Source organism: Acartia tonsa, chromosome 10 (genome assembly GCF_053477335.1).
Source record: "Acartia tonsa isolate MP-2025a chromosome 10, ASM5347733v1, whole genome shotgun sequence".
In the NCBI taxonomy this organism is placed as follows: Eukaryota; Metazoa; Arthropoda; class Copepoda; order Calanoida; family Acartiidae; genus Acartia; species Acartia tonsa.
This window is the reverse complement of record NC_137269.1, coordinates 49,369,927-49,391,982: the sequence shown is the minus strand read 5'-3', so window position 1 is coordinate 49,391,982 and position 22,056 is coordinate 49,369,927. Positions and strand designations below refer to the sequence as shown.

Below are 22,056 nucleotides of genomic sequence, written 5' to 3'. Positions count from 1 at the left end.
CCTTTTTGTATCAAAATTAGTGGTTGAAATCTTTCAAAAACTCAACTTAATGAAACAACCAATCAAAATTCACTAAAGTCTCTAAAGTTGTTAAGCTAGCGAATAAGAAAATGTTATTTAAATACTCCCAAAATTTTTTTGCTCACGTTTTCTTATTCGTTGGTTCATCAACTTTAAATTCTGCTCATTTAGTTTATTCTTGCCAATATTCCCTTCATATTGCACTATAATGAGGTATATAAAAATCTTTGGTAGTCCATAGTACATCGCTACTAATGGATGTTGTCATCCTTGTTTCAATAAATAATCTTTCTTTTAGGTCTGGATATTATTTCTATAATTTTGGATCTCATATGATATCCCAGTATCGAGATATGTACAGGAAAGGTTTACCAAATAGGTTTTAGATGTGTTCCGTTTTTAAAACGTCTGTACTTCCGTCCGTCTGTAACGAATAGCTCTTATAATTTAGGCATGTTTGAATTGTCGATTTCAGCCTTGACATAGTGATTACTGTAGTAGAATTGTGGATTTTTAACCGTTTCTTGTGATATAATTAAGCTATTAATCTGATTTTTTTACTTGACCCCTTATACAACAAGGTACAATTTATAAGCGAAGCATCTTGATAATCAAGTCCTAAATTGTAAGTATGTCCTTAAACAGTATCCTATATGTAAAAATGTGAAACGTTAATGGCTGTTTTACTTTTAACAATGAATGTTTTTTGAAATTTTAATCTATAAATAAACAATCATAATATTTTATACATTAAGCTTATTATTTGTTTAAAAGTATTTTTGTTCAATTAACCAATTTTCTGTTTATAGTTTACCGTCGATAGAGGGTTATATATATTTAATACTCTTAGTTTTTAATTTTGCCGCTAGGTGTTTTAATTAAAAACAGTTTTTTACAGCGTTTTTATTTAGAATAATTTGCACATTAAATTTTAAAAACTTTGTTATTTTTTTACCAGTTTTGTCCTTTGAGGGTATTTTAATATCTTTTAGATTACAATTTGTTTGAATTATGGATTAAATATTTAAAATTGCAAACTAATAACAAAATTAACTATGTTGTGTTAGTTGAGTTTTAATTTAAAAATTCTGGTTACACAAATTTTGGAGGCATACATGCCATTTTGCGTATAGAATGACAACTGCATGAAAAGGTCTCTAGGGTGCATAGGCGCTAGTAAAAATATATTTGGTAAACCTTGTAAAATGCTGGACAGGGACCTGTTTCCTGAAAATCCACTGTTTACCAAGAAGGAACCAAGCTTTGTGGAGTTCGCTCAATATCTTATAGGTAGGCTTTTTTGTCAGGGATCTAAAGGGATAAGACAATGGCCGATAAATTAATGTACATCCCCAATGATGATACACAAAAAATCCCCTGTTTACAAAGAAGGAACCCAGCTTTGTTGAATTTGCTCAATATCTTATAGGTAGGCTTTTTGTCAGGGATATAAAGGGATAAGACAATGGCCGATAAATTAATGTACATCCCCAATGATGATACACAAAAAATCCCCTGTTTACAAAGAAGGAACCCAGCTTTGTTGAATTTGCTCAATATCTTATAGGTAGGCTTTTTTGTCAGGGATCTAAAGGGATAAGACAATGGCCGATAAATTAATGTACATCCCCAATGGTGATACACAAAATCTGCCCTTGTGTAGATTACAGTTAGTGGTTAAAACACTAACCTTAATGAACCAACCAAAAACATTTATTAAAAGTTCCCAAAGTTGTTAAATTTGGGGACAAATGTAATAAACAGTCCAATGTCCCCTCCCTTCCTCCCTGTGTTTTAGTTGTGTTATGATATTGTTCCGATACTAATTAGTAGGGTTGGGCCTGATATCCGGTTTGGCCGGATATCTGGTCGGATATCCGATTATTTTCTATATCCGGCCGGTTACCGGATATTAAAACTATCCGGATATCCGGAAATTTGCCGGATATCGAGTGTTGGCCAGATATCCGGCCGGATACCGGATATTGAAACTATCCGGATACCAGATATCCGGTATACGGCCAAAAAAGTATCCGGCCCAACCCTACTAATTGGGTCAGTTGAATTTGAATTGCCAAATGTGTACACAGTCTTCCTCCTATATTGAGATAGGATAAGGGAACACCGAGGAACTGTGTACACATTCGGCAATTCAAATTCAACTGACCACTAATTGTCTTTGTTTGTGTAATCCTTATATAAAAAATAACATGATCTCTGTCTGTGTGCCTGTTTGTTGTTGTTGTAGCCATGATTCTCTGAAGTTAGGACTCAGATGCACACGGAGACTGGATGTGAGAATTCTTTTGGCCAATCTTAGATTGGTAAGCTTCGCGCACAGCTGATTGTATTCTATGTTACATTGCAAGCTGACCCGCAATTATCGTGGAAGCTACTCAGTTATTACATCACCCTGGCCTAGAGTTTTGGCAGGTGTTCCATATTAAGCCACCCTAATTAATGGCACTCTCATACGCGGAGCATGGATGAGGGAAAGCATGGTTAAAGCTGCTTGATTTGTAGAATCCTATCTTCCTACAAATCTCCCCCCTTACAACCTAAGGGCATCTTAGGGAAGGTTGCGTGATCATAATCTGACAAATTGCGACAGCACTTGTCAACTAAGTGCAAAGTCTATGTGGGGACTTGAACTCGGTTTCTCCCAGCCACAGCGTAGTATGCTAACCATTACACTATGGGAAACCCTGTGTGTCTGTTTGTATTAAAGGATCTCGCTGAACCGATATGGTTCTCATTTACAGGGTAGCTTCTCATAGGTCCTGGGAAAGTTCTTAACTATTTTGGGGAAGGGTACCACAACCCTCCCTTGAGAAATCTTCAAAAATAAAAAAATGGCCTTTTAAATATTTTTGGGTAAAAAGCTGATCTTAAATTGAAAAGAAAACATTTTACGTGTTGCTAGAGGCCTCTAGGGGCGTAGTCTCTAGTAATTAATATTTAGATACCCCACCAGAAGAATATGACGCCCACTGGAAGCCAACGTACATGCTATGCCCGCCTTGCCACTTTTCATTTGATGCTTTTATCAAAATGGAAACTTTTCACAGGTTATATTTTTAGTGAAGATTCCCAAAGCAGCTTATAGTGCCTACTAAAAAGTGACGTGATACAATACAAATGACTAATAATAGGCCAGTATACAACATTTATATTGACTAATAAAATTGTCTGTAATACTATGCTACACATGATTTTTCAGTATGACTAAGAATCGATTTTAATTCACCAGATATTAATCGTTTTTCTAGCTAAAAAAATTAATCTATAATACAAAGTAGCTTGATGTCTGTCCGTCCGTCCGTCCGTCCGTCTGTCTGTCTGTCTGTCTGTTCGTCCGTCCGTCCGTATGTCCCTTAAGATCTCGGTAACCGCTGGACCGATCGGATTCTATTCTTCAGGGTATATACCTATTGGTCCTGTGGTGGTTTTAAGCTATTTTTTGGAAGGTGGGACACCCCTAACCCCCCCCCCCCAAAAAAAAAAAAAAAAAAAAAATTCCTCCCCATTTTTTTTTTAATTTTGACTTTGATGCTGGGGCAGATCCAATTTTTTTTCCCGAAAATTTTGAAATTGATACTAGGGCAGCTCCAATTTTTTTCTTTTTTAATTACCTTTTGGGGCAAAGCCCCTAGAGGCTAGGGGCGAAGCCGCTAGTTATAATATAAGGGTGGATGCCCGTTAAGTGTTTTACTTTATTAGAGTACATGATAATCTGGTGTAACATCCAAGTAATAATAAATCCATTATCTTGAAGGGAGGACAAAGACCAAAATTGTGTCAAAAATTATCTATGTGACGTCATAAAAATGGGCTATTATCCATCTCTTTTTTAGGGGTTCTCCTTCCCACTTTTCTCTCATTTCTCTCATTTTTATGGCGCCACATGGATCATTTTTGATACAATTTTTTCTTTGTGGCAGGGACTCGAACTTTATCCTGCGACAGCGAGACTTGGACTGGGTGTCGATGAAAAAGAAACACTCGACATCAGATCCCAAACCCAAGACAAATGAAACAGAGATTAAGGTAACTTAATGAACCAACCAATCAAAATTCAATAAAAGTCCCCAAAGTTGTCTCGCCAACGAATAAGAAAATGCTATTGAAACAATACTGATTTCAATATTTACAGAATTTGAATGGGTTAAATATGATAACAATTAATTCCTTTCCCTTTAAATATTTTGGGGAAGCAATTTATACAAATACATTATTCTTGTGGGACGCATAGCTACTCTTACATACTTACATGTTTAGTACTTGATTATAGAGATGCGTCGCTTATAACATTGTACTTTGCTGTCCTAGGAATCAGTATTCCAAAAATCAGATATTACATCACATAAAAATTTGTTTGAAAATGATAGGACACCTCTAAATTAACTATCAGTTTCAGACGGACCTTATCAGGGGCGTCCAAGCTTTTTATTTTGGGGGGGGTAAAATTTTTTAAGGGGGGGGTAATTCGGTTTTGGGGGGGGGTAAAATGGCGCGCGAAGCGCGCTGCAAATTTTTTTTACATCCCCAAAATTTTTACCCCGGGGGTAAAATTTGCTTGGGGGGGGTAATTACCCCCCCTGAAATCTGTTGGCATGGGTAAAATTTGTTTACCCCCTCCAAAATTTACCCCCGGGGTAAAATTTTTTGGGGGGGTAATTTAAATTTTATCAAAAATTTAGTATTAAAAATGCGCGCGAAGCGCGGAAAATTTTTTTTTGTTAGAGATTTTCTATTTTGGGGGGAGTATTTACCCCTAATTGTTTGGGGGGGGTAAATACTCCCTCCTAAATGGTTGGGGGTGCCTACGGCACCCCCAGGGTAGGGGTAAATTTTAAATGGGGGGGGGGGGGTAATCGCCCCATTACCCCCCCCCCTTGGACGCCTATGACCCTTATTATAGAAAAGCTTTTTAAAATTGCATATGTTTAGAAAGAAGATGATTAAAGTCCCTCAACAGATTATGACGTCAAACGATAAAATAACCAACGAGAGGCCAGCCTAAATTTTACCATTGGTCAATTACTGTGTATACTGGCCTCTCATTGGCTATTCTATCGTATGACGTCATAATCTGTTGAGGGACTTTAATCATCTTCGTTTAGAAATCTATGGAGAAGAAAAGCCCAGATGATATCAAACTCTTCCTCTTCTCTCAACTATCCAAGGTAAGAGGTTTTCCAGTATGATTTTGAAACCGATTAATATCCGCTGGATTGAAATTGGTCCTCAGCCATACTGTAAAATAATGTATCGTGTCGTATTATGGCCAGTTTTCTACGAATATTAAAATAAAAATCATAATATTGATATCAATTTCGTTAGCCCAGGCCATATGTACCTCGGGTCTAATAAAACTGGTTTCAATCGTATAACTTTTCGTTATAATATCCGTGGAAACCGTGGAAAGCTGTCTATAATACGATAAGATATATGATAATATGATATCAAACTCTTCCTTTTCTCCCAACTATCCAAGGTAAGTAAATTTGTAACTGGACAAAGTGTCTCAATAATCGGCCATGTGACGTCATAAAAATGATGGAGATGAGAGGAGAAGTGGGAAAGAAAACCCCTAAAAAAGAGATGGATAATCCCTTATTTTTATGACGTTACATGGCTGATTTTTTTAGACACTTTGTCCAGTTACGTAATTTTTTTTTAAGAAGCGACGCTACTCTATAATTTTATGGTCTGTCTGTCCGTCCGCCTGCTAGTCAGTCATTCCGTAACGCAATGAGAAAAATGTGTTTCAGGTAGACAATTGAAAATTTTATTAAACATTCCTATGACCTATAAGTATCTAGTTTATATGCCGCTTATGCTTCAAAAGATATCAAGACTTATTTTTTTACTTTTATTATTACTTGGATGTTGCACCAACAGATCTATAGTATAGATGTATATACAATATACATCTAACTACCACTCCACCTTTTTCAATGACCTTTTTCGTCTGCTAGTAAATTGTTTTTGCTGTGTTAATATTCCCTTTACCATTGGATGATTTTCAAAGACCCAATTGTGAGTCGGCACAAGGTCATTGAGATTTGGAAAAACAGTTTTTTAATGTTGCACCAGATTTCATGTACTCTAAAAAAGTAAAACTCGGAGGTGGCTAAAATATTGATACCCCGCATCCACCCCCTTCATACCATTTTCCCCTTCTACTTGATGAACGAACTGACCAATAAATGAGGTCCATGTTAGGAACCTAAATTGAAGAAAGTTTTTCCTCTGTCAGAACATCCACGTTTATTCTATGTCCATTACCAGCGATTTCGCCTCCAGTCTTTAGGGGCTTCGCACAAAGAGGTCTTGGGAAGTCCAACTCCTATATAGAATCGTTCGTTCGTAACATGTAAAAAAAAAAACTTTCACGGGGGCTTTGAAAATATAAAGAAAAACCTAAAACCACCACAGGACCATTAGGTATATTCCCTGAAGAGTAGAACCCAATCGGTTCAGGACAGACAGACGAACACAGTAATAGTGTCTGACTGATTATGACGTAACAAAAAAAATTAGCCAATGAGAGGCCACAATAAATTTTTACATTGGTCAATAACGGCCTCTCATTGGCTAATTTTTTTTGTTACGTCATAATTAGTCAGACACTATTACTGTGTTCCAGACAGACAGACTGGCGGACAGACTGACAGACTGACAGACAGACAGACAGACAGACAGACAGACAGACAGACAGACAGACAGACATACAGACTGACAGACAGACAGACGGACAGCCTGACGGACAGACAGACATCGTTCTACTTTGTATTATAATTTATTTAGAAAATGATCGAAGAGCTGTATAAAATCTACTTTATTGATTTCTTGATGTTCGAGTATGATTACAAGGATTATCTAAGGTAAATATGATAACCAAGACGATTAGGTAAACAAGTATCGCATCGTTTTATAGACAGCGTTCCGCGGATATTAATATAAAAATACAAGATTAAAACCAGTTTTGTTAGACCCGAGGCGTCGAAGTCCCGGGCTAACAAACTGGTAACGAAAATTCTGTAATTCGATGCTATACGTGATTTTTCAGTATTGCTGAGAACCGGTTCTAATTCAGCGGATGTTTCCAAGCCATCATACTGGAATAGCTATTTATCACATCGTATTATAGACAGCTTTCCGTGGATATTAAATGAAAATTATAAGATTAAACCAATTTTGTTACAAAACTGGTAATATTTTTTGGTTTTTATTTTAATATTCGTAGAAAATTGTCTGTAATACAAAGCTTTACATGATTTTTCAGTATGGCTGAGAACCAGTTCTAATCCAGTGAAAATTAATAGGTTTCAAAGATATTCAAAAAAAATCACGAAACCTTACCCTATTAGACCCCACCCGTAATTAATTTTTTTTTCGAATTGGGGGTGGGATGGTGATACACTTTCCCAATATAGTTATAAACCTTTCTAGGACCTACACTGTAAAGGAGAATCATATCAGTTTAGTGGCAAGCGGGACCATTTGCTATAGACAAAAAAAACCTTACTACTTTATAGAATAAGATTATTTTGTTTGTAGATACGGTAGTGATTCTTTCAGTCTCATACCAGAGGTTATCCCAGTATTCGAAACAGATTCAACAAGTCAAGATCAACAATAAATATACAAGTATAGATGTAAAATCCAAACAACTACCTGGCCCTAGTTGTGGAGACCCTTTTTGTCCGCTAGCAAATTGCTTTTTGTTCTCTTGGCTGTGCTTATTTTTCCCATGGTTATAGCTGATTTTAAAGACTCAATACAAAATCGGGACAGGGTCCCGTTTTTATGGGCAGAGTTACATATAGCTCGCTCATGCCACCTCTATTCTTTTACTTTGATAGATGAACATTTAAAAAAATAAAACTGTTATGCTTAATCAAAATAACATAATTTTGTGCAATTTGTTAATAACTCTTCATTATCATATAAACGACCCCTTAAATAGTGGATGTAAATATTCTTTTTTTCTCCCTAAGATAGTCATTTATTTCCCTGAGGTATCATTTATTTCCCTGAGGTAGTCATTTTTATCCCCGAGGAAGTCATTTTTTTCCCCCGAGCATATCAACCTGTGAACAGAATCTCAGTTCTGCACCACAAGCCTCGCACGACTGAAGTTCCCATGTCCATACAATCATATTTATATGAAAATATTTTTAGAAGATTTTTGAATTTTTTTTTGAAGATTTTAATTTTTTTTTTTAAAGATTTTAGAATTTTTATTAATTACTAAAAGAAAGCATAATTACCTCAGGGAAATAAATGACTACCTCAGGGAGAAAAATAAGATTAAAAACCAAAATTAAACCACATTTTAGTATAAAAATGAGTTTTTGTTTAAATGAGAATGATATTCCTATCCAGTTTTTTGTTTAGGAATGAATATTTTTTTGCGATAGCTCATCATTTATTCCCTCAGGCAAAAAATATTTATTCCTAAACAAAAAACTGGATAGGTATACCCCATTTAGTAAATTTTCTATTAATCAATTTGCTTATACTATTATTGTATTTTTTGTTATTTTGCAAAGTAAGGATGTCTAGAAAAAGTATTGCAATCAAAGAGTCAGTTATCTGATGCGACAAACATGGAGAAATTACCTTTTCTTATAAGGCCTTACTTATTCATGGAAATTTTTTGTTTTTTTGGGGGGGCGGGGAGAGAAGCTTTTTACAGGTCCTGAGATGGTTTCCCAGCATCTACTAAAGTGGTTTTGTTTCTTTAGAAATGTTGCATTGACATGTCGTTAATTTTCAATACGTCTTTTTTGTGACGTATTTACAGAAAATGACTTATTAATATGGCCTTAATTGTTTTTTATTTGCCATTATTTTTCTTAAAAAAAGAAATTACAAATTAATGCCTGATTAAATATAAAAATTAAGGTTGTTTCAATACGTCATATTCTATTTTTTCCACATATTAATATTTGTTATAAAATTACATATTAATGTGACAGTAAATAAAATAAATACTGTGGAATCAATACGTCCTTTATTTGTAATAAGTCATCTTTATTAATTAAATAATTTAAATGACATATTGATAAATAAGGACGCATTAAAATGATCTTATATAAATTTAAAAGGAAATGGATCAAATAGTTACTGATTTTGACACCAGATGGCAGTTCAAATCACTAATTGTTTAGCTTTGTTTTCTCAATGTTTTGACCTTATTTTTAGTTTGACAATTATTATTTTGTAATGAAATGAAGGATATTAGTACTACAGACACCACTATGAATTTATATTTTAGTTCCTTTATGCATGTATTTTATGAAAACTAATTTTTTTGGTGAGACCTTCTACAAAGAATAGAACCATATATATAGGTCATGAAACTATTCAGTAAGCAATGAAATAACAGAAACATATTATGTGTTTGATTCAAAATTGTTAGATTAATTTTAACCCTGAATTATTTCTACTATTTTGTTTGTAAGTAAATAATACATTACCAAATTTGGTAGCCATATTGTTTTTTTTGACGTTTTATAAAAATTCGACGTCTTAATACAGCCTTAAATGATTTAAATTGAATTAAATTTAATCATTTTATTTACCACAAATAATAAAAAATTATAATACAATTTTGAAAGTTTGGCGGCCATCTTGTTTTTCTGGACGTTTTAAAGGAAAAATTGACGTGTCAATGTGTCTTTATTTAAGATAAAATGTCAATTAATTCAAAATATTGTTATTATTTATATTTTTTTTGGTGACGTTTTTTTAAAGATAACGACATGTTTTTGGTACACAATACGTCTTTTTAAAAAATTTAAAAAATATGAAACGTCATTTGTATAGTAATAAAAAAGTTACGTCATTAAGGACGTATTAATGCGACATGTTCCTTAAAATAATGCGATAAAAGTATATGCTGGGTTAAGTCTATTTTGTCTTTTGTAAATAAGTGTGGGTATGGTTTTAAGCTATTTTTCTACTCTTCCATTTCCCTTTAATTATAGAGCCCCTAGAAGCTAGTTCTATATAAATTGTAATAAGACTGAAATTAAAACATATATTGTCAAATAATATGTATCCAAAAATGTGAATTTTTTGTGCCATTTAAGAAGCTGTTCATAGTGTCTATAAAAAAGATGACGACATACAATACAAATGACCAATGATAGGCCGCTACACAGACTAAATTACCAATGTTAGGCCAGTATATATTTCAAATAATCGATTGTAGGCTAGTATGACGTCATTTTTTAGGCACTATAAAAAAGCTTCGCCATTTTACAGTAAAAGGATCTCTTGAATGGTCCTACTAAATATTTTATTTTTATAGTATTTAGCGTTTTTATGTTATGATATGTTTTATTAATTTCAATCAAAAATACGTATGATGGAATTATCCTATTGTATTAAAACTATAAATAAGAAACCTTTTATTGTGATACCCGAGCTGAACACGTGACATTTTAAAATAAATTATTATGTATATTGTATATCTTAAATAGTTTTTAGTAGCAAGGCTACTTCATTATTCGAAATGTCCGTCTGTTCGTCCGTGATTTTCTCGGCTTCTATAAAAGATAGACACCTGAAATTTTTAAGGATTAAATATGTTACCATTCTTCATATTTTCACCAAGTTTCATTAAGATTCATCAATAGATTGGGGTGCTAGATCGATTCCTACATTTTAAGCTTTCATGATTTCTCAATCTCTATTCAAGATAGACGGCTGAAATTTTCAGGGATTGAATAATTTAATATTCTGCTTACTTTTTCAAGTTTTATTTAGATTTGCCTATTGGTTGGGGTGCTAGTTCGATTCCTAGATTTTTAAGTCATTATGTTTTTCTTTACTTATATTTGAGATAGACGGCTGATAATTTTAGGGATTAAATAAGTTCACAACTTACATATCCCCACAAAGTTTCATAAGATTTGCTGATTGGTTGGGGTGCTAGATCGATTCCTAGATTTCCACGTTATAAATATTACAACTGCTCTATAGTTCATTTTTTCCGAATATCCACCCATAGATTTTGAGCTTCGCTACTTTTGGATTTTGTCATCCTTGTTTTATTAAAGCTTCCCTTTAAAATTTATACATTGTTAGTGCTGTTATTTATTAGATGCGTGCACAGAAATTCACGAAGGGTGCGTGAAACCTTTTGGGGGCAAAAAAAGATGACGTGCCTTTCCAGTTCAACTTTAACACCCCCCCCCCCCCTTCCACACGGAATTGAATGTATTGTAGCTTCTTAAGAAAAAAAGTTCAAAATGTTAATGTTAAAAATTCAAATGAAATATGATGCTAAAAAAGCAAAAAAATAGATGAATTAAACCAAGGATCTAAAGGGATGAGACATTGGCAGATAAATTGATGTACATCCACAATGATGATACTCAAAATTAACGTTTAAACACTCAACTAAATCAAATAAAACCCCAAGGTTGTTAAGCCAATGAATAAGGAAACGTTTTTAAAAAGACTTTGGGGACTAGTGTAATAAATACTACAGCCGAATGTACCTTCCCTTCCTGAAATAAAACACACTTTAAAATCTAAAATTTTATTGCATTTTTATTTTATCACAAAATAAATTAAATAAATTCAAAACACAAAATTAAATTATTAAATAAGAATTAAGTGCCCGATTATAAAAATACAATTTGAAAAAAAAAGTGAGGTAAAAATGCCATAGTTTTTTTTACAAGGACGTCTAAGCTTTTTATTTTGATGGGGGTAAAATTAGGGGTTTCATAGGTTTGAAGGGGATAATCTAATGAATTTTTAAAAATTTGATGGGGTAAAAATTTGGGATATCAAAGTTTTGAGGGGGGTTAAAGATATCTTAACCCCCACCCATGGACGTCTATGCTTGTTATTATCCGGTCATTAAAGGTATTATTTATCGTATCGTATTATAGACAGCTTTCCACGGATATTGAAATAAAAATTTTAAGATTAAACCCAGTTTTCTTAGCCCCGAGCTTACAAATCTGGTATTAATTTTATGATTTTTGAAAAATAATTGTGGAAAATTATCTGTAGTACGATGCCATACATGATTTGTTAGTGTGGCTGCGAACCGGTTCTATTCCAGCTGATATTAATCGGTTTCTCAAGCCATGCTGAATAGTTTAGTTGCAAGCTCCTCTGTGACTTCTGGTGGGATCCAAGTTGGCGGTCAGCTCTGGACAGTTAGTCTGGCAAAGAAAAAGGGGATAAGACAATGGCTGATATATTTATGTACGTCCTCATTGATAATACAAAAAGCTCATTAATAGCTTAGCTGTTTAAAAGTATACCTTAGCACACTACATCATACAGTGATTGTTGTAGGTCAACCCATCATTCCCCCCCCCCCCTCATTATAAGCTTGTACGTCACAGCCCCAATCATAGAATAGCTTCGCTCTTTAAAAGTTTACCTTAGCACACTCCATCATACAGTGATTGTTGTAGGTCAACCCATCATTTCCACACTACAATTAATTAATGTTTAATTAAACATTTTAAAACATTTTTTTACGACTGGAAATTATAATTTATATTCAATTTTTGCACTGATATTCTCATAAAATGTATAGCTAATTTAAAATACCATGCAGTAACTTATTTTTTTCTGATAAGCGAGAACAAAAATTTATCATAGAGAAGTCTTATGGTACTTTCACTCAAACCTAATTCTTGATCATCTAAATCCCGCAAGTGATATGGAAAAAAAAAAACTAAATTAAATATTAAGCAAAAATACGTTTTATTCAAAAGTTTTTGGTCCATATTCAATACTAGAGGCGGCGTTCTAAAATTATCTCGCTATTGGCTAGATTGAATCTTAATCTTTTTCTTTTATTGGTCTATCTCTGAATATTAATCTTTTTCTTCCATTGTCCAATCACTGAATATCAATCAAAATATCTTCCCTTTCCCTCCAGCTTTTTTAAATTTCATTATTTTTATTTAAAACCGTAATTATAATTTTGTCTCTCTTTCTTTAAAATATTTTAGGATCCTAGATTTTTTTTGTTTCAAATTATCTTCCTCAAAGGGTTAAAATATTTAGTTAAATGTTAAATTTTAGTTTAATATCTGAACACATTACAGACGCAGTGCTAGTATCTAATTATTTTAAAACTAAGTTTTCTTTGATTTACTATTTTATAAATTTAAATTTTCTATTTTATGAATAGAAATTTAATACTTTAGTATAATTCAAATAGCAACATGAAATTTAAAAAAAGAATTTATTCTTTATAGAGTAAAATAATGGGTCTTATAGTTTTGGTCAATGAGAGTTTATTATGGATTTTTGGAGCACTATGAGTATTAAACACTCTACTATTGGAAGACTCGAGCTCATATATAGACGTTTATTTCCTATATAGATCTGTCATGGATCTTGATGCAATAAAGCAAGCCGTTTTATAAAAAATCAGTCGAAAATAATTCATAAGGTAAAAAACAGAAAAAGTAATCGCTCATATAGGTATAGAATGAGAGAAACCACCAATTAAAAGATTTAATAATTTGCTAATTACTAGCCGCCATACTCAATTTTTAAAGTTTTTATAGGGCATTGACATATTTTTTTTTAAATAGATAAATCAAATAATTAGAATCAGGGTCATTAGCCCTCGAGGGATGTACATCAATTTATCGTCCATGGTCTTATCCCTTTGGATCCCTGATAAAAAAAGACAATCGAGCCTACTACCTCAAGTTCCATGTTGCGAGGGCAGTTGCAGGCAAAACATTTGGGGGGCAGAGGGGCGGGGGCCTCCCTGGGTGGGGGTGGGGTGGTCATACCACGGTCCATCTCGTAACAGTCAACTGAAAATATTTTTGATCAGAGGTGGATTCTTAAAAAAATTAGGGTCACTTATTGAGGCAAAGTTGTTTTTGTAAAAAAAATCCTCCAAAATTACATAAAAATCTACAAAAATTAAACTAAACCTTTTTATGATTCTATTTAATTTTCGTAGATTTTTAATGCGATTTTTTTTAGGATTTTTCATTAAAATTATTTTGCTTCACTAAGTGACTAAAATTTTTTTTTAAAGAATCCACCTCAGTTGTAGATTTTAAGAAGCTCTTAAAAAATGACATCATACAATACAAATGACCAATGATAGGCCAATAAACAGACTAAATTACCAATGGCAGGCCAGTTTTCAATTTACCAATGGTAGGCCAGCATAATCAGTTTTTATAGGCACATTAAAGAACTTCTTAATATCGACATTAAAAATTTATATATTTGTTTATTGTTTTAATATCATTGTCAATTCCATAATTAAATTTAACAGCTGAAAAGGTGTAAAGGAATTATTTGGATATGTTAAACGATTTGAATTGTGTTTTGTAACATACTTTTAAAATAACATTTTAAATTAATGTTTTTAAACCACGATAAAAATAAAACACAATAAATAAGCAATTCGTAATATAAAAAAAAGTTACAGTTATTATTTAAGCCTTCTAAATAACTGTTTCAAAAATCGATATATTATTACATGGATGTTGAACCAGATTTTCATTTACTCTGATAAAGTGAAGCTCGCAGCTAGCTAATCTAACGATACCACCTATTCACCCCCTTACCTCCTTCCGGATGAACGAAATTACCTTTAAACTAGAAGTTTATATGCTTCTATTTTACAGAAAAGTTGATTTTGTTAATTTTTATTAGAAATGAACAATAATTTATCATCAATTGTCTTATCTAAAGTGCTTGAAACTTTGAGGTGTGAAAGTAATCAGATTATGGACAGCTTTCAGCGGATAATAATATGATAAATGAAGATAAAACCAGTTTTGTTAGACCCAAGGGTCAGATGGCCCGGACTAACAAAACTAAAATTAATTTTATGATTTTTTTAGTATTTGTGGAAAATTATCTGTAATACGATGCTTTACATGATTTTTCAGTATGACTGAAGTTTCGAAGCCATACTTGATTGTCAATTGCGTCGATTTAAAAAAAATATTTTATAACAATACCTGCAATAAATGCCAGAATCAGAACACAAAGTGCTCCCTTCATTTTCGGTTTCTAAAAAAATAAACGGATCATAGAAAGAAAACGAAGTAGCAGGTTTCGTCGTATTTTCACAGTAGCTTTTCTCCTATTTCTAGCCCCTGCGAGGGCTCTAGCCCTGCGGTGCATATTTTCTAACCCTGCAGGGCAATCATTAACATTTACTTAATCTAACCTAACCTTTCAAAAGCTACTGTGAAACCACAAAGTGCTCCCTTCATTTTCGGTTTCTATAAAAAAAACAAGAATGATTACATACAATGGTAGTGATCCTTTAATAGGTATTACTTACAACTAGGTTAAGGTTTATTAAAACATATAAATAGTAGCGACTGTGCCCCTAGCGCCTAGGGGCTCTGTATTCAAAAGGGTAAGAAAAATAGCTTAAAACAATCAAGAGACAAAAATATGAAAATGAAATAACCTAAAACCATCACGGGATCTATGTGAAGTTTACCTTAAAATATAGACCCCAATCAGTTCAGTAGTTATTGAGATCTTGGGCTTCAGACAAAAAACTTACTACTTTTTTTAATTGTCGCTTTTATTGCTACGCGGAAATGGGCAAAATTCATCTCTAAAAAATAACGAAAATAAACACCAAAAAGATTTAAATATAAAGTAGCTTTAAAACTAGAAAAAACACATTAAAATAAGGGATAAATTATTACTTGGATCATACACCATATTTTCATGTTTTCTAATAAAGTAAGTGAAACTTGCAGCGGGCTAAAATAACGATATCCCCCCCTTTAACACCCTACATCCCCGTTCTTTTCTGAATGAACTAACTGACCAATAAATGAGTTCCATGTTATCAAGTTAAGTTTTCGACAATTCCACCCCCCCCCCTACACAGTTATGGAATCTCGACCACAAAGATTTTTTTATCCAATCTTGACAAGTGAGGTATTTTTGGAAAGAGGAATATATATAGAAAACGCCTATGAAAATTAGAAAATCCGCAGAAATCATATTTGCAAGTTATTTGCAAAAATCTGCAATGCTAATTTGCAAAATTAATTTCATGCCTTAAATGACTTATTTAGAAAAAATCTTTTTATGAAATGTGTTTATTTATAAGTTTAGAACATACTTAGGGCAAAAAAAATTTCTTTAGTGTTACTTTTTTCACCTTATATATGAAAAAAGCAGTTTCTCACAATTTATGATAAAAAAAGGTATAGGAACAAAAAATATGATTTTTCTTGATGTAAACACAATAATTGGCATAAAATCTATCATCCTAAATGTAAAAATCAGATATAGAATCCTTTTTAGAGATAATATAGTGCAAAAAGTAACCAAGACATTTTTGCAAAGTATGCAAATCTGAAGAAAATAGTTCTTTTTGCTTTTGATATACATATCAGATAAATGTATATAAAAATAGTGATTAAAAACTATAAAACATGTTATAAGTTTTTTCAACACTGTCATTGATTAAATTGCACTTTTAGGTTTAAGAATTACTGAAGTAGTGCATAAAAACTCTTTTTATGATGTAATTAAACAAAATAAATGCCAAAAAACCAACTACAAAATGGTCTACTGCATTATAAAAATCGCCTAATTGTTGATTTGAATTTATTTTGTTTAATAACTTAATAAAAAGAGTTTTTATGTGCTACTTTGGTAATAAGTAAACCTAAAAGTGCATTTTAATCAATGATAGGGTTGAAAAAGTTATAACTTGTTTTATAGTTTTTGATCACTAATTTTATATACATTTATCTGATATGTATATCAAAATCAAAAAGAACTATTTTCTTTAGATTTTCATACTTTGCAAAAATGTCTTGGTTACTTTTTGCACTATTTTCGTTTTAAAAAGTATTCTTTATCTGATTTTTACATTTAGGATGATAGATTTTATGCCAATAATTGTGTTTACATCAAGAAAAAACATATTTTTTGTTCCTATACCTTTTTTTATCATAAAATGTGAGAAACTGCTTTTTTCATATATAAGGTGAAAAAAGTAACACTAAAGAAATTTTTTTGGCCTTAAGTATGTTCTAAACTTATAGATAAACACGTTATAAAAAGATTTCTTTCTAAATAAGTCATTTAAGGCATGAAATTAATTGTGCAAATTAACATTGCAGATTTTTGCAAATAACTTGCAAATATGATTTCTGCGGATTTTCTAATTTACATAGGCGTTTTCTATATATATTCCTCTTTCCAAAAATACCTCACTTGTCAAGATTGGATAAAAAATTCTTTGTCGTCGAGATTCCATAACTGTGCCTAATAATATCTACGTATATATATATACATCCATTATTTTAGTTAATTATTATGATAATAGAAAAAAAACAAGAATGACAACATCCATAAAAGCGAAGCTCTGAAACGGTAGGACAAAAGGGCATTAACACTTGTAGAGTGTCAGAACTGAATAAACAGAATATTAATGCATAAGTCCAATCAAAATTGTCAGTAAATTTATTGGAAAACTGCTTAAATACATGATACTGTTTAAGGACATACTTACATTTTAGGACTTGATTATAGAAATGCTTTGCTTATAACATTGTACCTTGCTGTAATAGGAATCAGTATTCTAAAAATCAGAAGAATCGGACAATTCTAATCTACAAAAATTTGTTGACAAAGAAGTAAAAAATAATCATGTGTTAAATGGACTTACGGATTTTCTGGTAACGATTATAGAGTTGGTGCGCTTTATAAATTGTACCTAGCTGTTATGTACGTATTGACGTACGGACGGACGGACCGACCCTAATTATAGAAAAGCTTCGCTTTTAATAAACGTTTTAATATTTTAACAACAACAAAAAATATGTATAAATTTTACATTAAATTCTTTAACAAAGACTTTACAATTGTTAAATATAAAAATACACTTGACTTCAACTCTATATTATTGATTTTTTTAACCTTTTTGAAGCCTTAGAACTTATGTATACGTGTGTTTAGGATTGTGTTTGACTTTTAACTACCTTACTCAACCTCAACTAAATATATATATATTAACACTCAGGGATCTAAAGGGATAAGACAATGGATAATAAATCAATATACATCCCAAATGATGATAATCAAAATAACCATTGCTGAAGAAAAAAATTTGGAAGCATCAAATAAAAAATCAATAAAAGTACCCAAAGTTTTTGAGCCAACCTATAATATAACGTGGATATTGAACTTTGGGTACCAGAGTAAATTACAATCCAATGTTCCCTCCCCCCCCCCCTGATGATAACACTACTTTATGTTGGACGATAATGAACTATACATACACGTATAATTAAAGTTGGGTTGTTGAATAAAATAATTGAACTTTATATTCCTTATATAAAAGTAACAGAATGGCTGTATGTCTGTCTGTACTGAAGGGTTTTGGTAACCACTGAACCAATATGGTTCCCCATTACAATGTAGTGTCTTATAGATGCTGTAGAGATGTATAACTGTTTTGGGGAAGGGTAACACCACCGATCCAAGAGAAATCGCCCACCCCCCCCCCCCAAAAAAAAAAACCAGTATAGGATATAATGGCAATTGACCCCCCCCCCCTTACAAAAAATATATAATTCGTTTGAACCTCCTCTACGCCCTTCTATTACAACCCCCCTCACTGCATTAACTTAACCTAACTTTAACTAAAAAGAAAAGACGACAATTCAATTGCAAAATTTACCGCTAAAATGAACCAATTGCATAGCTCCTTTTCAAGTATATACAACAAGAAAAGCCGTGAATGGTTCATTTTAGCGGCAAAATTAGGAGAGGTGACATTGGACAGTTTATAACACTTGTCCCCAAAGTTTTATAATAACATTTTTGTTGGCTTAACAACTTCGGGGACTTTCAATGAATTTTGATTGTTTGTTTTATCAAATTGAGTGTCAATACGTTTCAACCACTAATTGTAATTTACAGAAGGGGTATTTCATGTATTAACATTGGGGATGTACATCAATTAGTCAGCCATTGTCTTCTCCCTTTAGATCCATGGGCAAAAATAGATTATAAAGAAATCATAAATATTTTCATTCTTTCAACTAAAATATATTTTACTAGGTATATACTATATATGATAATGTTGAATGCTGCATAAACAAGGATATGTTGTAAATTGACGCGCGAAGCGCTGAAATTCTTTTTAACATCCCTTTTTTTATCTTCACACCACCCTTTGCTGTAGGGGGGGGGGGGTGTACTGAGACTCTGGCTCAACACATAGTGCATCCGGGGAGGTGTAGGTTCGAATCTAGGCCCGACACCGCGTCACAACTTAAGACGTTAAAAACGATTCCTACTACTACTATGGCAGGTGCGCGACATAAATAGTTAGAGTAGGGGGAATGCCTAGGCTCATAAACAGGTGCAACTAACTGCTATGCACAGTTAGGACTTTTTAGACAAAGGTCGTGCAATCAAAGGGTTGTTTGTCTGTTGGATATTACTTAGCTTAATATCCTTGGGTGTTAGAGTATCGCATCCCATAACATTAAATAAGGGGGGGGGGGGGGGGTAGGGCAGGGACATTTTCTCTAGTAACGTGTACGCACGTACAATGAGCATAACCTAATTTTAGAGTAGCTACGCTAATAATAAATGATAAGGTTCTAGAATGGATATAATTAACGTGGATATTATGACAGGGGGAAATAATGTCGTCAATTTAGGTTGCTACTGTAGTCTTCATTCATTGGTCAGTTTTTTCCTCCAGTGGGAGGGGAGGGGATGAGGTATATGAAGTGTGTCATTATATTAGCCAGCTGGAAAGACTATTTCACTAGAGTAGGCGAAAATATGGTGCAACATCCAAGTAATAATATATCCATTGGTACAAGTCTAATGATTAATACTAATATTTTGAATTGATATTAAGCAATAAATGTTAATGATATTTAATCATTAATTGGTTTTTTTTGTCACTATTAAAGAACCGTTATAAAATAATGGATATAAAATATACGTGGATATTATGACAGGGTTAAAATTGTCGCCAATTTAGGTTTATTGGTCAGTTCGTTCATCCAGTAAAAGGGGGGTGGATGGGAAGGATGGTTATTTTAGTCAGCTACAAGTTTCACTTGATTAGAGTACATGATGGTGTTAGATCCAAGTAATAATATATCCATTTATAAAATAGAAGGTTCTTTAAAGCTGAAGATAAACACAAAAAACTAATGTTTTGATAGCCCCGTGGGCCCCAAAGCCAAGGCTAACAAAACTGGTATTAAGATATGATTTCTAAATCAATATTCGTGGAAAATTGTCTCTAATAGATTCTATACATTATTTGTCAGTATGGCTGAGAACTGGTTTTAACCCAGCAGATAATAATCGGTTTTGAAACAAGGTAGGACAAACGAACAATAACATTTGTAGAGTGTCTTAACTGAATAATCAGAATATAAGTGTATAAAGGTCGAAACAAAATTGGAATTAAATTTGTTGAAAAACTGCTTAAATACAGGATATTTTAAGAACATACTTAATTACAATATCAAGACTTGATTATAGAGATGCTTTGCTTATAACAATGTACTTTGATGTTATTAGGATCAGTATTCCAAAAATAGGATAATTTTATCACAAAAACATGATCAACGTGTTAAAAATTGTCGTACGGACATTCTGGTAACAATTATGGAGTTGCTACTCTTTCTAAATTGTAATTACGGACGTACGGGCCGAACCTAATTATTGAATATCTTCGCTACGACGAAAAATACCTTTGCTTTATTGCTAAACACTTTAAAATTAACTGAGCCATAAAATTCTTTTATATTGTGATAAAAATACAAATGTATGCATGCATGTTAGGGATATAGAGGGATAAGACAATGGCCGATAAATTGATGTACATGACTAAATTAGTGGTTAAAACGTTTTGTACAATCAACTAAATGATCCAACCAATCAAAATTCAATAAAATCTCCACAGTTGGTAAGCAAAAGAATTATAGAACGCTATTATAAAACTTTGGGGACTAGTGTAATAAAAAAAAACAGCCCATTGTCCCCTACCTCCCTGTATGGATTTTCTATAATTCAGATTATATACACAAGTGTTTTTTTATATTCTATTCAAAAGAACTTTTACGGAAATCCCAATTGAAAAGCTTTATTATTACGTATGTAAAAGAAGCGCAGCTATGATGTAGTTTTGGTTTGTCCGTTTGTCTGTCTGTCCGTCCATCCAACCGTCACATAACAGGGAGGAAGGGAGGGAGGGGTCATTGGGCTGTTTATTAAACTAGACCTCAAAGCAGCGTTTCGGAGCCGTTTGATTTTGGTGCGGCTCCGGCTCCAGCTCCGGCTCCGACCTAAAATCAAGAAAAACTCGACATATTTTTTCCCCATAAAAAATATTTTTTTTTATTTTTGACTTTTGAAGGTTTAAAAAGTTCAATTTTTGATAAATTTGAACTTGAAAAACTTAAAAAGGGCATTTGCACATGACAAAACAGAGTTACCAAATTATAATTTATAAAAAATCTATTTATTTATCTAGTCAGGAGCCGGAACCGTTTTTTGGAGCCGGCTCCCGGCTCCGGCTCCAAAACACTGCCACAAAGTTTCATAATAACTTTATCATATAACTTTGGCTGAACATCTTTGGGATCTTTAATTGAATTTTGATTAGGTGGTTCCATTCCAAATCACTAATTTTTTTTATCTTCATTGAGGATAATGTATATCAATTTATCTGCTATTGTCTTATCCCTTTATCCCTTATCCCGTACGTCCGTCCGTAACAGATAGCTTTTTTCGTTAATTTTGGCATGTTAGAATTATCCTATCGATTTCAAATTTTGCATGGTGATTCCTATAGTAGTTAGGTACGATTTAGAAAGCGTAGCAACTATATAATCATTACCAAAATGTCCGTACGTCCATTTTAAACATGTTGATTTTTTACTTTTTTTACAACAAATTTTTATGTGATCTAATCATCGGATTGATCTGATTTTTGGTATATTGATTCCTGGGACAACAAAGAACAATATTTTAAGC

The 22,056-nt window shown here is 32.7% G+C and overlaps 1 protein-coding gene and 1 long non-coding RNA gene across 2 annotated transcripts; one reads left to right on the top strand and one right to left on the bottom strand.

The window, feature by feature from the left end:
- The first annotated feature begins 1,236 nt into the window (after window positions 1-1,236).
- On the top strand, window positions 1,237-7,760 carry LOC145329285 (carbohydrate sulfotransferase 11-like). The gene is made up of 6 exons (XM_080173346.1): window positions 1,237-1,311; window positions 2,984-3,089; window positions 3,963-4,068; window positions 5,145-5,207; window positions 6,835-6,911; window positions 7,588-7,760. Exons 2-6 carry the CDS (start codon window positions 3,028-3,030, stop codon window positions 7,667-7,669), a joined length of 390 nt encoding a protein of 129 aa, XP_080029472.1. The 5' UTR covers window positions 1,237-1,311; window positions 2,984-3,027; the 3' UTR covers window positions 7,670-7,760.
- Window positions 7,761-11,568: 3,808 nt separating this feature from the next.
- On the bottom strand, window positions 11,569-20,881 carry LOC145330253 (uncharacterized). The gene is made up of 5 exons (XR_013883338.1): window positions 20,772-20,881; window positions 15,018-15,069; window positions 13,732-13,847; window positions 12,446-12,499; window positions 11,569-12,221 (listed from the first exon to the last, which is right to left on the bottom strand). It is a non-coding gene; the product is annotated as an uncharacterized LOC145330253 (long non-coding RNA).
- Window positions 20,882-22,056: the final 1,175 nt, after the last annotated feature.

Coding starts and splice junctions, on each gene's coding strand:
- LOC145329285 (XM_080173346.1), top strand. CDS start 3,028: ATGCTATGCCCGCCTTGCCACTTTTCATTTGATGCTTTTATCAAAATG. Junction 3,090..3,962: donor AAAATGGAAACTTTTCACAG/GTTATATTTTTA, acceptor TCTTTGTGGCAG/GGACTCGAACTTTATCCTGC. Junction 4,069..5,144: donor CAAATGAAACAGAGATTAAG/GTAACTTAATGA, acceptor ATCTTCGTTTAG/AAATCTATGGAGAAGAAAAG.